Consider the following 21,663-nt stretch of genomic DNA (forward strand, 5'->3'; position numbering starts at 1 on the left):
AACCCACTTTTCTAAAGCGTCTCCAAGACGTTTCCATATTTCTCCATTAATAACCTTTAGAGCAAACCAACAGAAGTGGCATGTCTTAAAAACAGCCACTCCAGTGGCCTTGCTTTGTTTCTCACACCTCACCTATGGTATCCCATTACTGAACTGTATGAAGCCGTGTGCCACTGATGTCCCATCTCATTTGATATTTGATACCAGTATTACTGTTTCTCTAGTTAATCCCATTCCTTTGAAAGGATTAAGGCACTGTACACAAACAGCTTTTAAGATCTTCGCCTTTTTATTGTTTGAGATAAGACATAAAAACAGCCTCAAGGGTTACCTGTTAATCCACCTTCTGAGATGTAAGATGGAAGCGTCTCATTTACTGCTTGTTTGATGGCTTGATGCTGTTCATTTTGTGTAATAGTAAAACAGGTTTTCCTGAGATTAAGCGGAGGCTGGTGACGGACTAAACTGACAAATGAAACGTCAGACACATTCCAAACCTCTTCATTCCTCCCTCTCTAAATCCCCATTCATTTACCTCCTGCATCCTTTGGACAAACACTCCTGACAGCTCATTCACTAAGCAGTTTGTTCAGAGAAATTAGATTCCTCCTCTTCTTTCACCGTGTCTTTCCCATCCTCTTAACTGCCAAAGTCCTCCCCTCTAATCCTTGTCGAGTTACATTCCTGGAGCCGGAGGTTGCGGCCATCTGAGAGGAGAGGAGATGAGTTAGAGAAGAGGAAACTGTAAACTGACATTTTTGTGCCATATTCTGCTGCTACCTCGGAGCCAGCTGGTATTTCCCTCTGTTGTTATACGCTCGACCCCTGGGCTTCGGAGGGCGTCTTGTGTTCTGATTTCCTCGATCGTGGTGGTCAGGACGACCTCCTCCTCTGTGTCCTCCTCTCGCCCACGGCCCGTCTGTGCTTTCATATTCTCTTTGAGCTTCTGTTTCTTCCTCTCGCTCCCTCCATCCCCGTCCACGCCGATGCCCACCCGTCGTCTCCCCTCTTTCCCTCCAACACGTACCACCACTGGGAGCCCAACCTGAGGGTAAGACACAAATCTCTGTACACCGTGCTTCTGTAACATTCAAAAATGCAGCAAACTGGTTTTAGACACATTCAGTCCAGAGTTTTTGGAGGTTTAACACCTTTGAATGTGCGAGTTATTAATTCATTAAATTGCTTCGAATGATTCTTGGTCACCGAAAGGCATTAACAAAACCCTGGCATTTTATCACCATTTATGTTGTTTTGACCAAATCGAAACAGTTGCCGTTTACCTCATTTTATAATTCACAGACTGTATCCAAAAAATGGATGAGCCCACAGTGACATGATGCACTCTTTTGAAGCCATGAGGTACACATTTCAGCTGCTGACGTCTTACCTTCTTATATGGTAGCAGGCTGGACATCTGACTCCACCCTGGGTCACTCAGGCTAACCATATGTGTTTTGGGAGCCAATCACCATATCAGATTTTCTCTATATGATTAAAGCAATCACTTAAATGAAGTGATTGGATGTCTAGTGTAGAAAATAGTTTAGAAATAAGTAAGCTGTGTGTTTTTAGCAAATGAATAAGAGCTTAAAATAAGAGTGCAGAAAGGTCCAGAGAGTCTTTATGACTCCATGACTGTACAAAAGATGTACAACAAATATTTTTATTAGAATATTATATGAGCTACATTAGCATGATACTTAATTTTTAATATCATGGTTCTCTTTGATACTGGCAGATATAAAGCAACTCAACTGAGCCTGGTATCAAAGTTATCCAGATTACAAGACAAGCCCAAGTTCTCCAGGTATCCTAAGGCTAACTGTGCCAAATTGAAAGCAGACCACAATTATCCTTACGCCACCGTCAAAGTGACGTCCAGTCTGCGCCTGCCACCTGACATTTAAATTAACATGACAATTTTGGCACCAGTTTAACTCACCTGGTGGAGCAGGTGAGCATGTACCGCAAGGCTGAAAGCAGCTGAAAAGGTTTGAGTCTCACTGCATGTCTTCCCCCTCTCCCAGTTTTCCTGTCTAATCTCCACTGTTCTATCACATAAAAGAGGAAAAACTCAAATAAAACAAATAAATAAATAAATGGGACCACAAAAGAAACATCATGTTGTACTAAAAATACTTTAAAAGAGTTTATTGAGACCATAAACTCATGAGGAAAGTGTCATGAGGAGGAGGGCCATTTACTCGTAGACTTCTATACAATTAGACTGAGAGGAGGAGCTCCTTGGTAATGGCTTTTTTTTTTCAGATCCAGAGACTACGATCGTTTATATACATTCTGTGGTTTAATAAGAGTTTATTTAGAGTCTGTGATAGGACTTTACTGAAACCAGTAAATGACAATAACTTTGACTAATGCTTAAAATCAGCAGTCTTAAATGTAAATGTTAATCAGTTCAAACAGTATCAACATTCATCTCGTCCTCTCTCTAACATACACAGATATCCATCTTGCCTTTCAAGTCTTCCCACAATTATGTGACAACAGCCCACAAAACAGCAAAAATTAAAAATTTCAGACAGGACGCACACAATCATCAAGTCTGCATTAACTGTGTCGACAGCCGAATTATGATAGGACAGAATACTTTCATCGCACTGAGAGTTTATACAGCTTTCCTTACAAATAACAAAACATCCCAAAAGCAGCTTTTTATTGCTGCACGACTGATTATGAAATTGATCTGCTGGCAGGAACAGTTTCTCTGGGTGTGTTCAGCTGCCATTAAAATCTATTGTTGGATTCACAGAAGCCTGGGACTTGCCTTCCACTTAAGAAACTCTGACAGATGTGGAACGTTTTAAGCCAATTACAAAGTGCTTAAAATAAAACATCAAGTCCAACTTTAGAGTTTACCAAAAGCGCGTTTGGCTGAATCAGACCGCCATCTTCACATCCATCCAGTGCCTGAGTGTGAAGGTGCAGAAAAAGAGTATGTAACACATGCCATGAGCACCAGAGTAATGCGTCAGCGAGGCCACAAGGACCACAATCTTTTTAAAGGTGTTTTATGTCTTGCAGAAAAAAGGAGGAACTAAAGAAGGGAAACATTAGAGGTTAGGGTAAATATTTTATTGCAAATAGGTGCAGCTCTGATAAGAATGTATGAAAATAAGGTTGTTTACAATTACATCTTGTCTTTTTGAACAGATAGAAGGTGGAGAGACGTGGAAGAAGAGCTACACTGGATTCACTGCCGGAGTGTAATTGCGAGGGCAGGCGGGCTGAGGAGATATTTGCTGAGGAGACTAAACATCAGGCCTGATTCAAACAAAAACCAAACCCGGGTCCTCAACGATACCACATAGCGCCACCGCTACTCTCACGCACATGCATACTCTCTCTGCGGCTCACACACACACACACACACACACACACACACACACACACACACACATACACACACATACACACACACACACACACACACTCATTTCCCCACAGCTCTGTAGTAATGATCGGTGTCTGTGTCTGGCAGAAATGAAACACTGAGGTATAAAGAGTGTATAGCCTTCCATCTATAAAACCAGAAACATCCTCATGAGACCCACAAGGGTTGACTTGGGCAGAAAGCAGACAGTTCGGCGCAAACTGGAGGATCTGCGCCAATATGGCATGCAGCGCAACGGTCGCAAAAGGTTTATAAGTCACAGGGTTGAAGAGAAACTGCGGGTTCACATTTCATAAGCTCCCGCTAAGTCGCCTTTTGTGATGGGGTCTGCAAACTCCAGGCAAGAGGTGAAGTTGGCCTACAGCCTGCACACTGCAGTCAAGACCGTCATATAAAGACGCATTAATAGTCCTTCATGACAAAACAGGAGGTGTGTAAAAGGTTCAAGAAACAGCAAAGGGTTTTGAAGAGTCTGGAAGCTGGAGGAAAACTACCCCACTGATAGAAGTTAAGATGATGAATAGAAAAAGTAAAACAGAGGGGAACAACTGAGGGGAAGGGGAGCAGAAAGAGGAGAGAGACAGACGAGAGGAGTCTGTAATCAGTTGTTGTGAGTCTTAAAATAGAGCTCTCCCAGCCTATAAACAGAAACCCACTATTACTAGTGCACTGACAAAGCAAGTCTCGGATCCAAGCGTGTGTGTGTGTGTGTGTGCGTGTAAATGAGCACGGCGGTATGTGATGAGGCCGCAGCACACATGGAGCTCATTACACCATGGCCCTCTGGGTAATGTGGTTCCATGAGGGGCCCAAAGAACTACAACCGCAGATCAACTGTCAGATTAAAATGATGCTTCTCTGTTCAGCTCCAGGAGGATTTTTTATTAGTTTTTCATGTGAGCTCGCAGACAGATTGCACCCATCGGATCACTAGGGGCCTCTTCAGCACTCGGTACTTTTGGACAGTGATTAGCTTAAAATATAAAAACAACTGAAGCGTAAAAAATAATAGCGACATCGTGGCATCTCTTTTTGGGGCTTCTTTCTTTTCTTTTCTTTTTTGTTTTGTTTCCAGAGTAGATGCAGATACGGGAAACACATGAAAAGAAAATTGGTCTGATGTGCAACAAAGGTCCCCAGCATAGCACAGAGGACATTATGGTTAGATGGTATGCATCTGAACCACGAGGTTACCAGAGCACACCAGAAACACTGTAATATTCAGTCAGAAGGGTTTTCTCTTTCTGATCCTCATTTAGGATGGTCTTTAGATCAAACATCTTTTTCCAAAGAGTCGTGGCTCAAATGGGAGCAAAATTATACAGCACGAAAACAACACACAAAGTGAATGGTAAGGGCAAAAAAAGTCGACGACTTATTACAATAATTTATTTCCCCACATTTCTATCCCAGGACTGTCTAGAGAAGCAATTTAAACACCCCTAAATTATTTTGTACTGTATCTCAGCGTAGCTTCTCAGTTCTCCCTGAAACCACTTTAGCGCTTCTACCTTTAAGCCAATTCTTCTGATTTGCTGCTCCTCATTAACACAAGGTTTAAACAGCAGATGAAAAAATGCTTTTGTGCTCACATCCAGAGATGAGATGATCATAGTGAGGATATCTGCTCTCTTTTACATCATGAGCTTTCAGCCCAGAGGCATTACTCATGCGTATGTTGACAGTAGAAGCCCATGTGTAATGCACAAACAAGGAAAGGCATAGGAAGCTCCATTTGTGTTAAAATCAACTTTTCTACACCAGCACACAGCACAACTCCACACCTTTGGCCTGGTAGGCCTTTAACCTCTTAACCAAAAGACTGAGAACAAAGAACTTGTAAGTTAAGAAGACTGTTTAACATTAAATCTGATTGCCATGCAATGTAAATAGATATGTCCTGACTTAAATGTATAGTAGTTACACCAGAGCTCTGTATCAACTTTAAATAAATAGAAATCCTACGATGGTGGATGCATTAGTGACGTAAGTTGATATTCTAATCTATTCAGTCCTTTCAGTAGCATGAAAGCACTGTGACTTGATTTGGCCCTAAATTGTAATTTTGTTTTGTTCTCATTTGAATGTGTTGAAAAAATCATCCATGCGTTCATCTGTTAAATCTACTAAATCATCATTGTCATAACAAATATTTTGGAACGACTTTCTGGATCTCGTGTTTTAGCGTGCACACCACATCAGCTGTTCTGTGAGCCAGCGCAACCAACATCAGTGTACTTTCTATGGTTTGTATTCTGCTGTGATATAACAGCACAGAACAAGGCCAAGTGCGCATTTCCGTTTGATTTTAACTCTTCGATTATCACTTTCAGAGCAGACTAAGTGTTTGGAAAGCTGACAAATAAAGCTAAAGTGTTAAGAAATACTAAAACTATAGACCAGCACAAAAAGAGACAAAGCAACTTAAACCATCATCATCTGAACATGCAGAATGCATATTCATATCATTTTTTATGCTTCGGACAAATTAAGCAACATGTTTACAGGGAAACTTTGTACCAAAAGGTCCTAAAGAAGAGAAAGAGTTGATGGAAACTTTAAGTGACAAGCCAGTATTCACATGTACAGAGATAATCAGCTAAAAGCAGGTATCAAGTGTGTGTGTCTCACCTGAGTGTCTGTCTCTGTATCCGGTTTGTGTTGTGGTTTTAGGACGTGACTGTGGTGCGTTGGGTCTGGACTGCAGGACTCTGCCTCTCTTGCTGCAGGTTTCTGTAAGTTTCTCCCTTAACTGGAGGAACAGAGACAGGCTGGACGACTGGGAGAAAGAGACAAACGTAAGATTACACACCCACAGATTAAGTTACTTGTCACTACCAAAGACATTCATTTGAATTAATAAACAGAAGCAAAACCAGACTAGCTGGAATAAGAAGTCACTTCTTTCTCCCTCTGAAGTCTTGACGCATTCATAAATGCCCCATTTTTCTTGTCCCATCTCCACTCACATCGTGATCCAGCAGCTCAGCTTTCTCTGTGCCGCTGTGTGCCAGCAGGTACTTTGAGTGGAACAGCCGTCCATCGAAGCTGTGCCAGGGCATTAGAGCAGCGCTGGGCAGCGGGCAGCCGCTGGCACAGTTAGCACCCAGCAGGTGGCTCAGCCCTCGGACGTACAGAGATCCCAACTGCACCGCACGACTCGAAAAGAAAGGCAGCTGAAAACAAAAAAATAATTTGGTTGTAAATTTAGACTGTGTAACTTCTTTAAAGTAAAATCAAATATTTTGGTACAGGCCATTGTCAGTCACCTTATAGATACAGATGACACAAACACAACTCTTTACAATCCTTCCAGTGGGTTGACTTTGAGCTCACCACATGTAGGAGTAGATTTTTTTTTCAGCTCAAAGAGAGACTTGTTTGCTGTTGATTATTTCCCTTTTTTAATGCAAAAATCACCTGTCTAGTATTTAAGAGCTTTTAATCGCTCTTTGACTGTCAATTGATGCTAAAATCAATAGATAAATATAAACTGAGATCAACTGCAGCACTGATTGTCGCATTAGTGTCTTTTTCTGAACTGCAGCGGATTTAAAAGTCCTGCTGCACAGAGCCATCTGTTCCTTCAATGTGTTTAGCGTCACCGCCCGCAACAAATTCCTGAACATTGTTGTCTCCCAACCCCAATTTGCACAAACTTATCTGCTCTGCACTGACTCATAAATCAGAAAATTAAATACTACTCAGGCCACCCACTTCACTGTTACTTCACTTGGTTTCCTCTTGCTCACTGCCAGATGACAGTGAAGCATCTCTGTATATCTTCCTATTTGTTGGCTGCATGTGATGGTGAAACTTCTTTGCTTAGTTGGACTCAAATTGGCTTTTAAACTAAGACCATGATTACATTTTTTTCCTGGATGTAACTATGCTTGATGACATTGTGAATGATGAGGATGAACAAAGTAAAATGAAAACAGGAAAGATATCTCAGAGTGAACCTGCTCTTATACTGCAGCAAACAAGAGTAAATCTCCCCATTTACTTTTCAAAAGTCTTCACCCTTGCCTCATTTGTTTATATTTAGCTAGAAGATTGGGAAATACGTGCAGCCAGGTCTCCGGGCTTGAAGGACATTCAAAGCTCCTTTTTTGGATTTTGGCTGCCCTTTTCTGTCAGGATGAGCCCACACTGCATCAATAATGTTTAAACGCTGGGCATGCCTCAGCCTTTCTTTCCTGCTTCCCTTCCTGCACTGAGACCATTTCTGATGAAATCCAAGAAATTTGATTCTGTTCATCTGGAAGTTGCATGCTCCACCAAGCATGCATCAAGTCATTTCTGGTGATACTTCAGTAGACACTAGATGTATCAGCTGAAGAGCCAAATGCACCTCTCAGGTATTTGCTAAATTTTTCAGTTTCTTAAAGGCATGACCTTCAGGTCATTTACGATACTGCAGCAATTCCTTTTGCGTTCCACTTGTTTGGTTTCCTCAATTGTTTTGCACATCAGGCTCAGATATGCCAACTCTTCTGCTAGCAGATCTTTGGGAATCAGCTTATTGATTATTCTTATGTTTGTCAAACTGTTATGTGTTATTTTTAAAAAACAAAACAAACTGGAATAAATTATCTTTTTTGACAGGCTACTGGTATCAAAGCGGCTAAAGATACTATTAAAAATTGTTTTTTTGGTAAGTTGTCTTCTGTGTGTAGACACATTGGTTCATCCTTTGAGTTGCACAACTTCTTATGCTTGAATGATTCGTAGGTCATTGAAAACAAAATAAAAGCCATTCCTCTGGAAACAGCCAGAGGGCTGGACTGAAATTTTAAGAAAAAGCAGCCAATGTCCAAAGGAAAACTTTGTAACACCACTTAATAAAAATTCTAGAAAGTCTGTCTCCTTGGAAGCAAAACATAAATAATTGATGCACTCAAGACTTTTGCACAGTGCTGTAAATGCCCTAATAAAGATAAGATTCTCCTGAGTAAATAATAAAAAAAATCAGGCAAAATTATGATATATCTTACAGCTGTTTTGTGTAACTGAGAGAACAAAAACAAACTGCGGGAAAAAAATAATGAATAAGAGGAGGATGAAGAAGTGGAGCGCAAGCTGATTGTAACAGCAGGCAGATGTTCTGTGTGTGTGTCTGCTCTCACCTGTCCCTCTGGCAGATAGCACTGATAACAGTGATTACGTGTACACAGACACACACATACACTCATCCCTGCCTGCCACCTGCTTCCAGTCAAACACAGCTTCACCTTCTGAAAACAATGAAACACTGGACAGACACACAAGCCTGAAGGCACACACAGACACAAAGAAGGAAAAGAGATACAGAGCAACACGAGGGAGAGAGAAAGAGTGTTCGAGTGCAAAAAGGATAAGAACATGAGAACACACACACACACACACAAAAGACAGAGAGACAAAGACAGAAATCTGTGTGTGCATGTGTGTGTCCAGTGGGGCGGAGTGTGCATGGTGTAAATAGCTCCATGTGGTGAGCGTCAGCCAGGACAGACAGGCGACTGTCGCCAGCTTACTCTCTCTGTCGCACACACAAACACACACACGCCAAAATCACTGTCCCATGGGGAGGAATGTTGCAACACAACCGACGCATCCAAAAACCTATGACCCACAGCCCCTCTCTCCTACACACACACTGCGTGACACTTTTTCACAAACAAACACTTCTCTCTCATAAATTAATCATTTAATAAAGAAAATCTTTGTGATTTTTACCTCCTGCTGTGATGTGTGATGTATGTGAATCTGTAGCTGTCTGTAAACTGTGCAAACCCACACAGAGATATGAACTTGCAAAAATGAATACCATACACACATCAATAACAATTTGTGTGTGTTTATGTGCATATTTAATCCGTACACTAGTCACTCAGTTAAAACCCCTCCTGCAGCTCTGAACCTCTCCTGTACGACATATTCAAATCAACGCCCAGCCCTAATTATTGTGTAGAAAACAGATGAGCAGCACAAATACAAATTACTAGACATAAGTATGGTAATTAAGCAGTAAAAATAAATGGGGCTACAAAGAGGCAGCAAACACAACGGTCGTTTTCCCAGAGAATGGAAATGCACAGCTGACTCTCAGACGCTCGCATCTGTGAGAACGCACAAGTCCCACGATGCCCCTTCACTAAAGACTGAAATTATACAGTAGTAGTATCCACTGCCTTGTTAATACATGTCCGATGAGGACTTTGGTTCACTCTGTTTTTATACCAATCTTATCTAAAAAAGTATCGTTCTTAATCATCTCAAATTTAAACTATTTTGCTTTTCCTGTGCAGTATGCCATGTACTCACTGTTACAATGGTGGATATTTCTAATAAACAATAAGAAAACTCTTTAAACAATAAATGTGACAAGAAGAATCAAGCAAAAATGCCCTCGAACAGAGTGATTTGTCATTCTTGTGTCTGACCGTCTGTCATCTTGCATTAACATCAGCACAACAACTGTGCAGCAGGAGCTTCATCTCCAAGCACAATGCCAAGCATAGGATGCAGTGCTGTACAGCACTCAGCTACTGAACACTAGAACAGTGGAAATGTGTTCTGTGGAGTGACAAATCACACGTTTTTATCTGGCATCTTCTTTGGTGAATGCCAGGAGAACGTTACCTGTCTGACTGCACTGTGCCCAGTATAAAGTTTGATGGACGGTGGACAAGCAAGGTTCATGAAGACATGACTAGGCCACACAGACTCCTGTCCTCAAGCCCATTGAACACCTTTAGTAGAACAGATATTACGAGCAGGACCTCTCGTCCAACACCATTGTCTGACCTAATCAATTTTCTTCTGGTTGAATGGGGGGAAATTCCCACAGACACACTCCAAAATCTTGCAGAAAGCCTTTCCAAAAGAGTGGAATGTGTAAGAGCTGCAAAATGGGATAAACTCCTTACTGATGCCTATGGATTTAGAATGAGATGCCATAAATCTCCTGTAGGTGTAATGTGTAAGTGGCCCATTACTTTTATCCATATAGTGTATTTATAACATTTCAATGGTGGATGCTGGAATTAAACATGCCTAAAGTTTCAAACGATGATGTGAGTGTGTGTACAAATAATCCCTGTGAGCTAAAACCTCACACTACACACTGCTCTGAATGCTTTGGCTGTGTATGATGTCAAAGAGAGGGGATATTATTATATGTACTTCAGACACAGGGGGCTGAACCCAGGGCTAGTCCAAGACAGGCATGGATTATTTTAACTCTGGCGCTGTGGAGAATAAGGAGCTGGAGATTAGCAATAACAGGTTCGGTTTTCTTTAATTTCTGCATAATGATGCTGCTTTGGGGATGCGAGTCTTTGAAAAACAAGTTTAGATCTTAAGACAATCCTGGGTAAATGAGAATCAGGGAGAGGATTTTAAAAATGAAAGTGTTTCTGGTGTGACACTTGTGGGTCGGGTTCATACTACCTAACCACAATGTCCTCTGTGCTATGTTGAGGACCTCTTTTCATGCGTTTCCTCCACCTACTCTGCAAGCCTTCCAATTAAAATGCAAAAAAATAAAGCTGGCCAAACCAAGTGGCTTTCATAGTTTCAAAACTAAACAATGAAAGCAAACTTTAAAAATCCTGGACAATTAACTTGTTAGCTAAGCAAGTATAAACACTTTATATAAATTTAATTGCACAGAAATGCAAAAAAGAATAAATATCCACCAGTGTATGTGTGCTTTTAAGACATTCCTGACGACTGGATTTTAAAAATATGGTTCAAAATTTCTATTTCCAACAACAAAAACACCCTGCAGTTTATCATAACTGCTTATTTTTTCAAGGTTGTTGTATGCTTTCTTGGAAAGACCGTCAATCAGCAGCTTATTTATGTTTTCTCCCCACTTTCTCTTCACTTTCTATTAATGGAAACATTTTCAGAGCTGTGTTTACCACAAGAGGACTTTGTTTACTGTAAACGTCAGCGAACATTGTCTTCTTGCAGCGGGGATACACAATGTTTGGCTTCACCGTTAAGAAAACGTGGGGGTGAAAATCTGAAAACAACTATAAAATATCAAAGGCATCTTTTACACATTATCTAAATGCGTTTGTGACAGACCTCGATCTGTTGAAGCTCCTGAGAGGATTTCAGTCTCAGACACACAGCTTGACTCAGGTAGGAATCCACGTCTTCTAGAGATAAAGTTTGTACCTGAAAACATGCGCACAAACCAAACACACAAGGGAAAATACATGGTTAGCCAGTTCAATCACATCCCAGTGTGTCTTCTTTGTGGGTCAGTTTGTTTTGTCTGCTCGCTGTGCAACAAGTCAACACAAAAAGAAACAATGACGGCTGCAGAGACAAGGCTGCCCAGTTGTGTGTACAAAACAAACAAACCCTGAAGTTATTTAAATAGAAGAGCGAGAGGGGAATGTGAATGCAGCAGTGATCAGACAACAGCTACTATTGTCTGTCATGCTGTCTGCTCATCTTTAATCATCTGCTCGTCTAGCCTCCTTCTAACAAGCTACTGTCCTGTCTGTCAGGGCCTTCATTCATTTAAATCGCTGCCAGCCAGCCAGCGCCTGACTAAAAACCAGTCTGAAAGGCTGCCTGTCGATTTTAGCATCAAACCATTCAGTTCTGTCTCTCCAAGATGGGACAAACATTAGGAAAAAGTTACTACTATCTAAATCATTCTAAAGCTATGACCGAACTTTGGTGTTTTTTAGTTGGCGTGTATTAAATGTATTAGAAAAGAAAAAAGAAATTAGTACTCGAAGCATACTTTTAAGACAACAAATAACATGTTACACAAAAACAAGACATCTGGCCTTTTCTTTGAAAATGTATCTTTGTTAGAAACGCATTAATAAGTGATTCAAGTGTCTCTGAAAAACAGTTAATAAAAGGTATAATTTATGTTTCGCTTCTATAACATGACGCACACACGGTTATCCTGTCACGCGATCCCGTGTTGTGTTAAAGCTCAGTCAGAAGACGTCAATGCAAAATACCCAAACCAAAAGCTTCTTTCACATACAAATTAGTGATCACAGGGCATTACAGCAGGATCAAAAGCAGCTCAGATTGATACACTCGTAGATTTACAATCAAAATACAGTAATACAAGTTCTGAGGTGGTTTGAGAATTGTCTCCTGAGTTATTCAAAGCCCCTGGATGGTTATCAGGACTTGTTGACGTAAGAGCTGAAGTTACAAAGGCCGGTGTCTGTGTCTAAACTGGGCCCCCAGTGGATGATAATGGTTACCGCCAAGCCATCAACAAGCGATGTTTGACTTTACATCACACGGTGACAAAAGAGCAGAATAATTGTTGTGTACGTGTTATAGATGTAAATCCCAAATCAAAAGCTTACTCGTACGTTAAACTGTCATCAAACATATTTGGTCTTTCATTTCTTTGTTTACATGAACCGCCAGCTGTAGATATCATCCCCTTTCATCTAGCAGCTTAACCGGAGCCCAAGCCAAACATGCGCCCTGACCAATAACAACCAAAAGAGGAAAGACCAATCATGCTGCAGATGCAATCATTTGTAAAGTACAGCTGTTAATATTATATTTATGATTTTTGGGGCAGAATCGATCAACAAGACACCAGAGAAGACTGTAAAACATGTGTAACAAACAAAAAGCACCTCAATTTTTTCCTATTTAAAAATAAAAATAAGTTACATTTGCTATTGATTCATTAATAATTAAATCACATCCTTTTCCAAGAGAATCATACAAATATTTCTGCTTTTTTTCTCTTTAAATAACTTTAATTAACTTAATTAACTGTTTTCATTCTCTGATCGCTACCAGATAAACGCATCTACACTACCTGTAGGACTAAATATGTGACCAGGCAGAGAGCAGCCAGGAGAGCATCTTCAATAACTCCATACAGCTCCGAAAACTCAGGACAGCCAAAAATCGTGAGGAAGGCTGTCAGGCGAAGAGCAGAAACGTCAGGACCCGTGCTAAACCATAACAAGTCCAGACTGGGTTGATCACCTACAGATTCGAGCAAAAGAGAAAAATACTATGGACTTTAGATGGAAAAATATGGCACAATATATCACAAATCTCTTTCATGTGTTAAACATAACCAGAGCCAGCTTTTCAACGTGAGTCTTAAAGCCGCTGGTGCCTCAGGGTTAGTCTACAATGATTTTAATTACAGAGAAAACATAATTCCCAGGAAACAATCATTTATAACCACAGGACTCATTTGGTTGCTGCTTATTTGGGAGCAATTTAGTCCTATAGTGCATAAACCAAGAATCATGGACATAGTCGTCATTTTATCATCTCAGGGATAAAAAAAATAAATCAAATAAAATCTTGTATTGGTGGTGTAACTGTACTGAAATTGCGTTTTATTTTGTGTCCAAAGATAAAGAGATAAGTATATGAAAAATAGCAGGTACAGTACATGGCAGGCTGACTGGGAGAGGGTGGACTATATCAGGTTCCTTCAAAGGGTTTCCGGGGAAGACAAACCATTCCCTGATTGCTGGAGGGTCCACAATCCTTCCTGAAAAAGCACAACATTGTCAGGGTTATGCTTGGATTAGCTTTACTCGATTTCCTTCAAAGAACATCATCATTCTCCTCACTTTACATAAAAACTAACGGCACAAACTCCACTGACGTGTGTGTGTCTGCACGGTTCGTAATCCCTTTGCCTCTCCACTGAAGATATATTTTTAATGTTGCCAGAATCTACATGCATCTACCACAGACTATATATGAAGACAGACAAAGCCACTGTGAAATCACTCAGACCCAGATGTCTGCTGATTAATGTTAAATGAGACCTCAACAATACAGACTTAGAGACCAATCGGTAACCCCCTGGTAACTGGTTGCTAAGGAAAAGTGTATATCCTGACTGGCAGGTGAAATCCGTTACAAAAAGGGTCCTGCATCAAAAACCTCCTTTTGATTGCTTTAGTCACTAGCAGATTGCTGCACTTGCCCACAGTTAGCATGGAAGACGTCGACAGTGGTGGATGCTGAAATTGCCGACTGTAAATGCTTGCAAACTAACCACGAAACAAAGGCAGTTTGCCTTCAAAATAAAAGTTGGGCCTTAGTATTGAACACAAAATGTTTCAAAAGGGTAAAACTTTTATTTTGAAAAAAAAAGATCTCGATTTCTGATTTGTGTGGGACTTTTTCAAAGTTTCACTGCCACACTGAAACTGGCAAATTTACAGCTAAGTTGGTATCTTCCATACAAACTACTGCACAATCAGCTAACGACCAAAGCATTTACAAGGAGGTTCTCAGTGCAGCACAATATACAGCACGCAACCTCTCGCTAACCAGTCGGGGGATATTCACTTTTCCCTAGCGATCAGTGGCTATCAGGTGGTCACCGACTGGTCTTTACGCTTGTCTGAACAGGGTGTCACAAACAAATATTTTATTTACCAAACCTGACTTCTTAGACAGGCTGTATTACTGAGCAGCCCATATTTATCAGATAATTACATTGAATTGATCCAAAAAAAAGACCAAAGGCACAAATATGAATGCAGAGTTCCAGTTTGGTGATTTGGGAAAGTAAGACCTGATAGACACCTACTGGTTATCAACACGCCTCTTGGCCAAAGTGAGCATCACTGTAACCTTTTAAGCAAAATCCAAATGATTATAATAAATAAATAACTCATTGCATAGTTCTAATAGGATAATAATATGTTGTTTTTTTCTGGGTATTTTAACATTGGAGTCTATGGGGATTAAATTGCTGTTGGAGTCAGACTCAAGTCACCACTAGAAAAACTGTAGTTTTTGGCATTTATTGTTGACTTTTTTCATTCGTGTATGCTTCTGTTCTCATTGTCTTATGTATTAACTGTTTTACCATCGTGGCCAAGCAGGAGGAGGAGACCATAGATGAGTTGTCTGCAGGGCTTGTAGACGAGGGCCTGAGGCACTAACTCGGTGTCCTCCTCATCCTCCAGAGTGTTACTACACTCAGTGACTCCCACACACAAGACAGTGTAAACCATGAAACCCTCTGCTGCTGCATGCTTCTCTCTACATGCCTGTGGAAAACCACACAGTAAAGAAACATTTATTCCAGTCTGCAGGGAGTTCTAAAGAACAAAATCACATATATGACTATAAAATACCTTTAGGATTTCTGGACTAACATATTTTTCAAAAGCAGAGGGAAGTGAGGAGATTTCACACAGCTCGGGACGTTTCTGTCCAGGTAGTGTGTATAAGCAAACGCCTTTCTTCAGTAGCTCTCTACGAGGAGCCGAGAGATTCAGAGACTGTGGGACCAGTTCAGTTTCCTCGTCCTCTGTACTCCACAGAGAGCTCACAAGCTGGGACACTGCTAGCACCACCTGCCCCTGCGGAGCACCATAATGTGGTGCGGGACTGTTTTTCCTGGGAACAATAAAATGAAGAATTTTAACTATGTTGGCTCATTGACAAACCCAAACAAGATGAGTGTTTTTCTTTGCAGACAAAAATAAAGAGTGATGAGTTGGTACCGCATGTTGATCTGAGCTCTGTATAATAACGAAGGATTTGGGCTTATTGAGGTAACTTCAGGTTTAACCTCACGTTTCTAGGGTTGCCAAGGTGGCTCACCATGGTAACTTAATGCAGCAGCCCTAACCTGCTTTGAAGCATGTTAAGCTGACAGTAAGGAATCAACAGGTATGAAACACTGAACAACCAGTTCTGTTGAAAATAGCATCACCACTCACGGTCTTCCCACATGTTATTCCTTTTTTTATTTCACAGTTGGCTGGATGAAATTTTAGATCAATTTTGGACAACTGTTCATAACTGTGTGCCGAACATCAAATATGAATGTAAAGTAAGTCTATGCATGCATTCTGTTTTCATATTTGCTCTTCTACTTGCATCATCAAAACGAAATCTGCCAGAGTTGCTGAGCCGTGTGTTAATGATAGAGCTGTGATACTGATAAGTGCATTCATTCACACAGACTGCATTTTTCCGGCTTTCCTTCCTGGCCTCGAACAGACCAGACTTTATTAATAGTAGCTCTTCCAATTTCCCTGACCAAATTACATAAAGCCCACATACATTTTTAGAGCACTTTTTTTTTACTGAAGCTCTGTTGATGTTAATATTTTTATCAAATTATATTATTATCCTGTGTACAATCAGTCACTCTGTTCTCTGTAGGCTTATCCATTAGAGGGGAGCTAAGTCCATCCCTTTCACGTGAACATGCTCAAAGATAGGTTAAGAAAACTTGGGATTACCACTTTCATGTGTCATGTTAGCCTGATTGCTGATGTTAGGGCAAGTGAAGCAAGATAAGGAAAAGATAACCTGAGTGGGTTGAACTTGCATTTAAGTGCAGGGCTCGTGTACTGGAAAAACAAACTTGAACATGCTTATGATCTCAAAGTCCACAGGTTTCACACTTATTATTATTTTTAATAAGTGTTTATGTTTTAAACAGACACTGAAAAAAAATCTGTCAAAGAAAAGCTTAGAGAATGAAGTCAAGGAACTCTTTAACATAAAAAGGGTATATTATGTAACTAAATGTAGCCAACAACAAATATAGCATTGATTTAATAGTAAATAAGACTGAAATATCCAATATTCTATTAATATAGCCAATACGGATGCAGATATGCACCTGTAAGCTGCCATCGCATTGTTCCTGACATCACGCATCTTCTCCTCTGACACCACATCATTACCCAGGAGACAAGCCAGCAGTGGTAGTTGGGTAACAGCCAGTCCAATGGTTTGGCAGAGCCTCTGTCGGTCGTACATGACAGTGGTGAGGCTGTTTATCCGCAGCTTTGCCACAGACAAATAAGGGGCACTTTAGAGATAAGAGTTAAAACAAAATGTTCCAATCAGACAGTTTGACCACATTTGTCTGCAATCTGCAATTATGAGATTAACTTTACAAACCTGTCATATATGATGAAGTCTGAATCCTCTCCCAGAATGCCCATGCTGCCATGTTGGCGAGCGTAGCTGGCAATCTCATAGTCTGCCTCCCGCACTGAGCAAAACACTTCCTGACCTAACGACCTGTAAACAAAAAACAAATCTATAAGAACTAGAATTACTGGCTTAATAATCATGGTGCATATATTCTGTCCTGTCTTGCAAACACATACCTGAGAGCAAAGGGTGTGAATGTCGCCAATCCTGAGGGCAGACAAAAAAGCTCTCTACCCGGCTGATCTCCAAGCTCTTTTATGTGACGAAATATCTTTGAAATCACCCCGTTCACTCTGCGTCTCCTCTTCACCTGTAGACCAGAGCCAAGGTTTTTTGCAGTCACACAAAAATAAGAGACCAATATAATGAAGTTTGATGATGTTTCTGAAACAAATTGTGTGACTTAACTACCTCTTGTACTACTGAATTTTACAATTTGAAGTATGTAGAAACCTGCCAAGGTGTTATTTATTAAGGTTATTTTCTCACCCACTCTTGCCTCTTCTGCTCCTCCACTACTCCATCAAAGAAAAAGACCAGTCGGATGCCTGCAGATGTAAATGCCTCAACCCATCTCTTTAGGATATCCAAGTACTCCCTCCACTGGCCCCCACATGCCCAGTCCTTACATGAATACCAGTGGCGCAAGCAGGCCATACCATCCACAACAAGTGTGGGGTCTGCAAGTAAGTGAAATCAAAATGTAACATACAGCAGACCTGCATGATAACCCAGGCAATGATCACTGTTGTGTACTGTCTGCCTTGGCTCTAGCTGATGTGGGTATCCATATATTAGCACAATAAACCAATAGGGAAAATAAAGTAGGAGCATATAAAATTCATAATATATTTTTAAAGTAACATGAACATGTCCTGTTCTGTTCGTTTTAGAAATGCCATTAAAAGCACTGTTTTAGCTTCCACCAACTAGATTGTACTGTATTACAATCCACTGAATAAACATGCTTAAAGGCATAGCATATACTAAGTATGGGTTTAAAGAAAAGTGCCACCTTTTAAACTCCTAGCATTGCATGACCTTTGTTTAGGTCTGCTGTTATGACTACCAAGCAACGGTGTACATATGACTACCACCAGAAAACAGCTAAAAATATCACAACTAATACTATACTATTAAATTTACTGTTAGGAAAACATGTACTTCAAATTAAGCTAAATATTTTTTCTGTCAGTAGGCCATAATTTTTACTACACATTTTCAAATACATCTGTAAGTACAAGCATGATAATAACTATTGTTACTACCATGTCACGCCCTGAAATAAACACTGTGAACAGGTGTAAACAGTATTTACTTGTGCATTGGTGGATCATTGCTGAAGCAGTACTTTCATTAAACTGCACGCACCTGTCCACCACCCATGTTGTTGTAGTGTTCTCTCTGTCTCGTTTACAAGCCACAGATTTTTGTTAGTTTTTTTAAATAGATGTTTTATTTTGCTTTTTTTAAACATTAAAAACTGACGATTAGGCAAAAGCCAGAACAAACTATTTCCTTCAGCCAAAAGCTAAAAGAAAATCTCTCTATATATAATCATAGGAAGATTTCCAAGCCAGCAATGTTGGAGCAAGTTGGCTTATTTTAATAATTAAAGTTATTATGACTTTTTTCCCCAATCACTGTCTTGTTGGTGTTTCAGTCCTTAGTCAGTTTTTAGTTACAGTTTTCCTTGCAGCTTCCATTGGCTTTGATCACTTTAAATTGACTCAAATATAAGAGCAGACACAATGGTGGAATTATATAACAGAAGACCAAGGGATCTTCCAGGAATGGTGGCACTATTTTGCAGGGAACTGACTGGTCAGTAGTAAGAGGTATTTTTATACCCCTCGATCTCTATTCTGAGACTTGCTCCAGAGCAAGTTAGGTTTGCAGTGTAAGTTACCATGGTGATCTACCTAGGTAAGAAGTGATTCACCTTTGTAGTATTAGTACTGCTTCGCAGTATGGGAGTTTGGTTATCCATGGCCCACTTGTGTTTTTAACTAGCCTGGATTTCCTGGTGTCTTCCTGGATTTGCTAAGTCTCCATCTCTGAGTTAGGGTGATTATGGCTTATTATAGGCTCATTATTATTATGTTATTCCAGTTTTGGGTTTTTTTGGTTGTCTCTTGTCCAATGTGCCTTGTATTTGGTTTTACTTTCGCTGTCTCATTGATACGTTTAACCTGTTTCTTGTTACCCACCTGTTTCCAATCTCCTTGATATCCCACAGTTTGTTCTGTCTGTATTTATACCCCTCATATTTCAGTTAAACTATGTTGTGTCCTACTGCTGTCTCTTTGTGCGTTTCGCTGCTCCCTTGTCATTTTTAATTTGGTTGCCTGGATGTCAGGACTCTGTTTTTCCTCTGCTTTTGGACTTTATCAGCCATAATAAAGGGTTACTTTTTTTCTTTTCAAGTCTGTCTCTGAAGTCTGTGTTTGGATCTTCCACCTTTGCTCTACTCCAAAAAAAATAACACCCTTAAATAGAGAACCACTGCTTTAACAGGTTAACAAAACCAAATATTGTACACACATCTGAAAAGCTGAGAGCTGAAAAGCTGTTTCCTGACATTACTTTACATAATCATGCAAACCAGTGGAGAAAACCGGAGCTTCTGGGAGGTCTACTAATATTACCATTTCATGAATGACACAGAGCCACTGTCACACTGGCTGCACACAGAAATAAACTCAACTGCTGGTGTGAGGTGCTGTTGTGGAGGCCTGCTGCTGTCTGGCCATCTCTCTCAGGTTCACTGTCACACAGGCTTCTGGACAGCAGCGGTCCATGAAGTACTGAAGACCCTTCACGCCCATTCCTATTGAGCAGAAACACACAGGGAGCTACGGGAGGAAGCATTTCACGTCTTTCCAAATAGCGTGTACTTTAACTTTTCATCGGGGGGATCTGTTTTGGTGTAACATCGTCACTGTGGGGACTTGATTTTAATGAGAATTGACACGAATGCTAACTGTTAGCTTCGCTTTTAGCCCCGTTTCGTGCCGTTGCCAGCAAACTCTTATCACAGATGTTACGTCACAGCAAATACTACTACAACTGCTCTAGTATCGCTTCACATGGCTAAAAAAAGAAGAAAAAAACTCACTTTGAAATGTCGCTGGACACTGAGCGGCATTGGTCCCTGCTGTGTTTACTTGGCGTAAATTCAAACTACTTCCTATAATCTACGCGTGGCGTCATCACGCTACGAAACAAAACGCACGTGCTCGGCGCATGGAGACCACCGCGCATTCATTAAAACAAAGAGTGTGCAGAGACAAAAAGATAAAAACGTGGCGCGGCGCTTCTTACTAGCGAACATCCTGAATGTCATGAATGAGAATGAGCCTTTGTGTTTGTGTGGGCTCGTAAGACTTCACTCCAGGACAGGATCAGAGGAGGGCTAATTGCTCTCCTGGAGAGTGGGCAGTCTTTTGCTGAAAGCCATTAGGTCTACCTTCTCCACACAAAGCGCCCCCGGTACCTTCCACTCCATTGTGTGACCAGAGCAGGAATAAAAGAAGGGGACATATGCTGGCCGTCAGTGCAGCTGTCAGCATCTGTCGCTCTACAGCCAGATGCTCTGTGGACTGAGAGGACAATAATCTACGCTTTCCAGAAAAAAACCCCCTCAAAAACCTAATCTTCAAGGAGGGAGGAGCTGTGTTGTAAATCTGCCCACTTTCATTTCCAGTCACCCACTTGAGAGTTATGACCTTTGGGCTTGTGAAGGCATTTTGATGTCACCCAGAACTTGGCCTACAGGCTCTGGGCACCTTTCTCAAATGCACCTGGAGCTAAAATGACAGCAGCATATCTCTTTTTATTCATTCATTTATTTATTTTATTTTTCTTTAAAGTCTGTAGCTTTTTGCTGCAGATTATTGTTCAGAATGTGGGTTTGAAGAAAAGTGCTACCTTTTAAACTCTCAGCATTGCAAGGGTTTAGTTTAGGTCTATGTTTATGACCTGTAACTCAAGGTGATGATATGAGTGCCACCAGACAAACATCACAGATAATAATACTACATCACTGACAATGTCAGCTACATCATTGACACAAAATCAAGCTAAATATCACAATAGTCCAATCAGCCTGTAATTTTCACATTGGTTTAGCAAATCGATGTATAACTTAGAGCGTGATGCAATTTAACTTTATTGTTATTATTGTGACATAACCTGAAGTAAACTATGTGGCCAGGTGTAAACAATATTATCTTGTGCAGTGGTGGAACAGAGACTGCGCTGAAGCAGCACATTCATCCACCTGCTCACTCTTTCAGGCT

General features: G+C 40.6%; 1 protein-coding gene across 2 annotated transcripts; it reads right to left on the bottom strand.

Annotated features, from left to right (window-relative positions):
• Positions 1 to 267: 267 nt before the first annotated feature.
• On the bottom strand, positions 268 to 20,640 carry fam120b (family with sequence similarity 120 member B). Of its 2 annotated transcripts, none has more exons than XM_003454475.5 (15): positions 20,481 to 20,640; positions 20,070 to 20,192; positions 17,852 to 18,042; positions 17,539 to 17,672; positions 17,327 to 17,449; positions 17,043 to 17,234; positions 15,538 to 15,802; positions 15,267 to 15,450; positions 13,827 to 13,928; positions 13,233 to 13,405; positions 11,498 to 11,590; positions 6,385 to 6,591; positions 6,047 to 6,194; positions 781 to 1,045; positions 268 to 707 (listed from the first exon to the last, which is right to left on the bottom strand). In XM_003454475.5, exons 2-15 carry the CDS (start codon positions 20,188 to 20,190, stop codon positions 677 to 679), a joined length of 2,229 nt encoding a protein of 742 aa, XP_003454523.1. In that variant the 5' UTR covers positions 20,191 to 20,192; positions 20,481 to 20,640; the 3' UTR covers positions 268 to 676. The 2 variants fall into 2 exon arrangements, with proteins under 2 accessions (XP_003454523.1, XP_019214997.2); XM_019359452.2 differs by lacking the exon at positions 268 to 707 and adding an exon at positions 1,946 to 2,054 and having other exon boundaries at positions 798 to 1,045.
• Positions 20,641 to 21,663: the final 1,023 nt, after the last annotated feature.

The sequence above is a fragment of the Oreochromis niloticus genome, linkage group LG1 (genome assembly GCF_001858045.2).
Source record: "Oreochromis niloticus isolate F11D_XX linkage group LG1, O_niloticus_UMD_NMBU, whole genome shotgun sequence".
Classification (NCBI taxonomy): Eukaryota; Metazoa; Chordata; class Actinopteri; order Cichliformes; family Cichlidae; genus Oreochromis; species Oreochromis niloticus.

What these genes read in the sequence shown, in the direction of transcription:
- fam120b (XM_003454475.5), bottom strand. Translation starts at nt 20,190, where the DNA reads ATGGGCGTGAAGGGTCTTCAGTACTTCATGGACCGCTGCTGTCCAGAA. An exon ending in GACTTCATCATATATGACAG is followed by an intron (nt 17,235 to 17,326) that starts GTTTGTAAAGTT and finishes TTATCTCTAAAG; the next exon opens with TGCCCCTTATTTGTCTGTGG. An exon ending in AAATACCAGCTGGCTCCGAG is followed by an intron (nt 708 to 780) that starts GTAGCAGCAGAA and finishes CTCTCCTCTCAG; the next exon opens with ATGGCCGCAACCTCCGGCTC.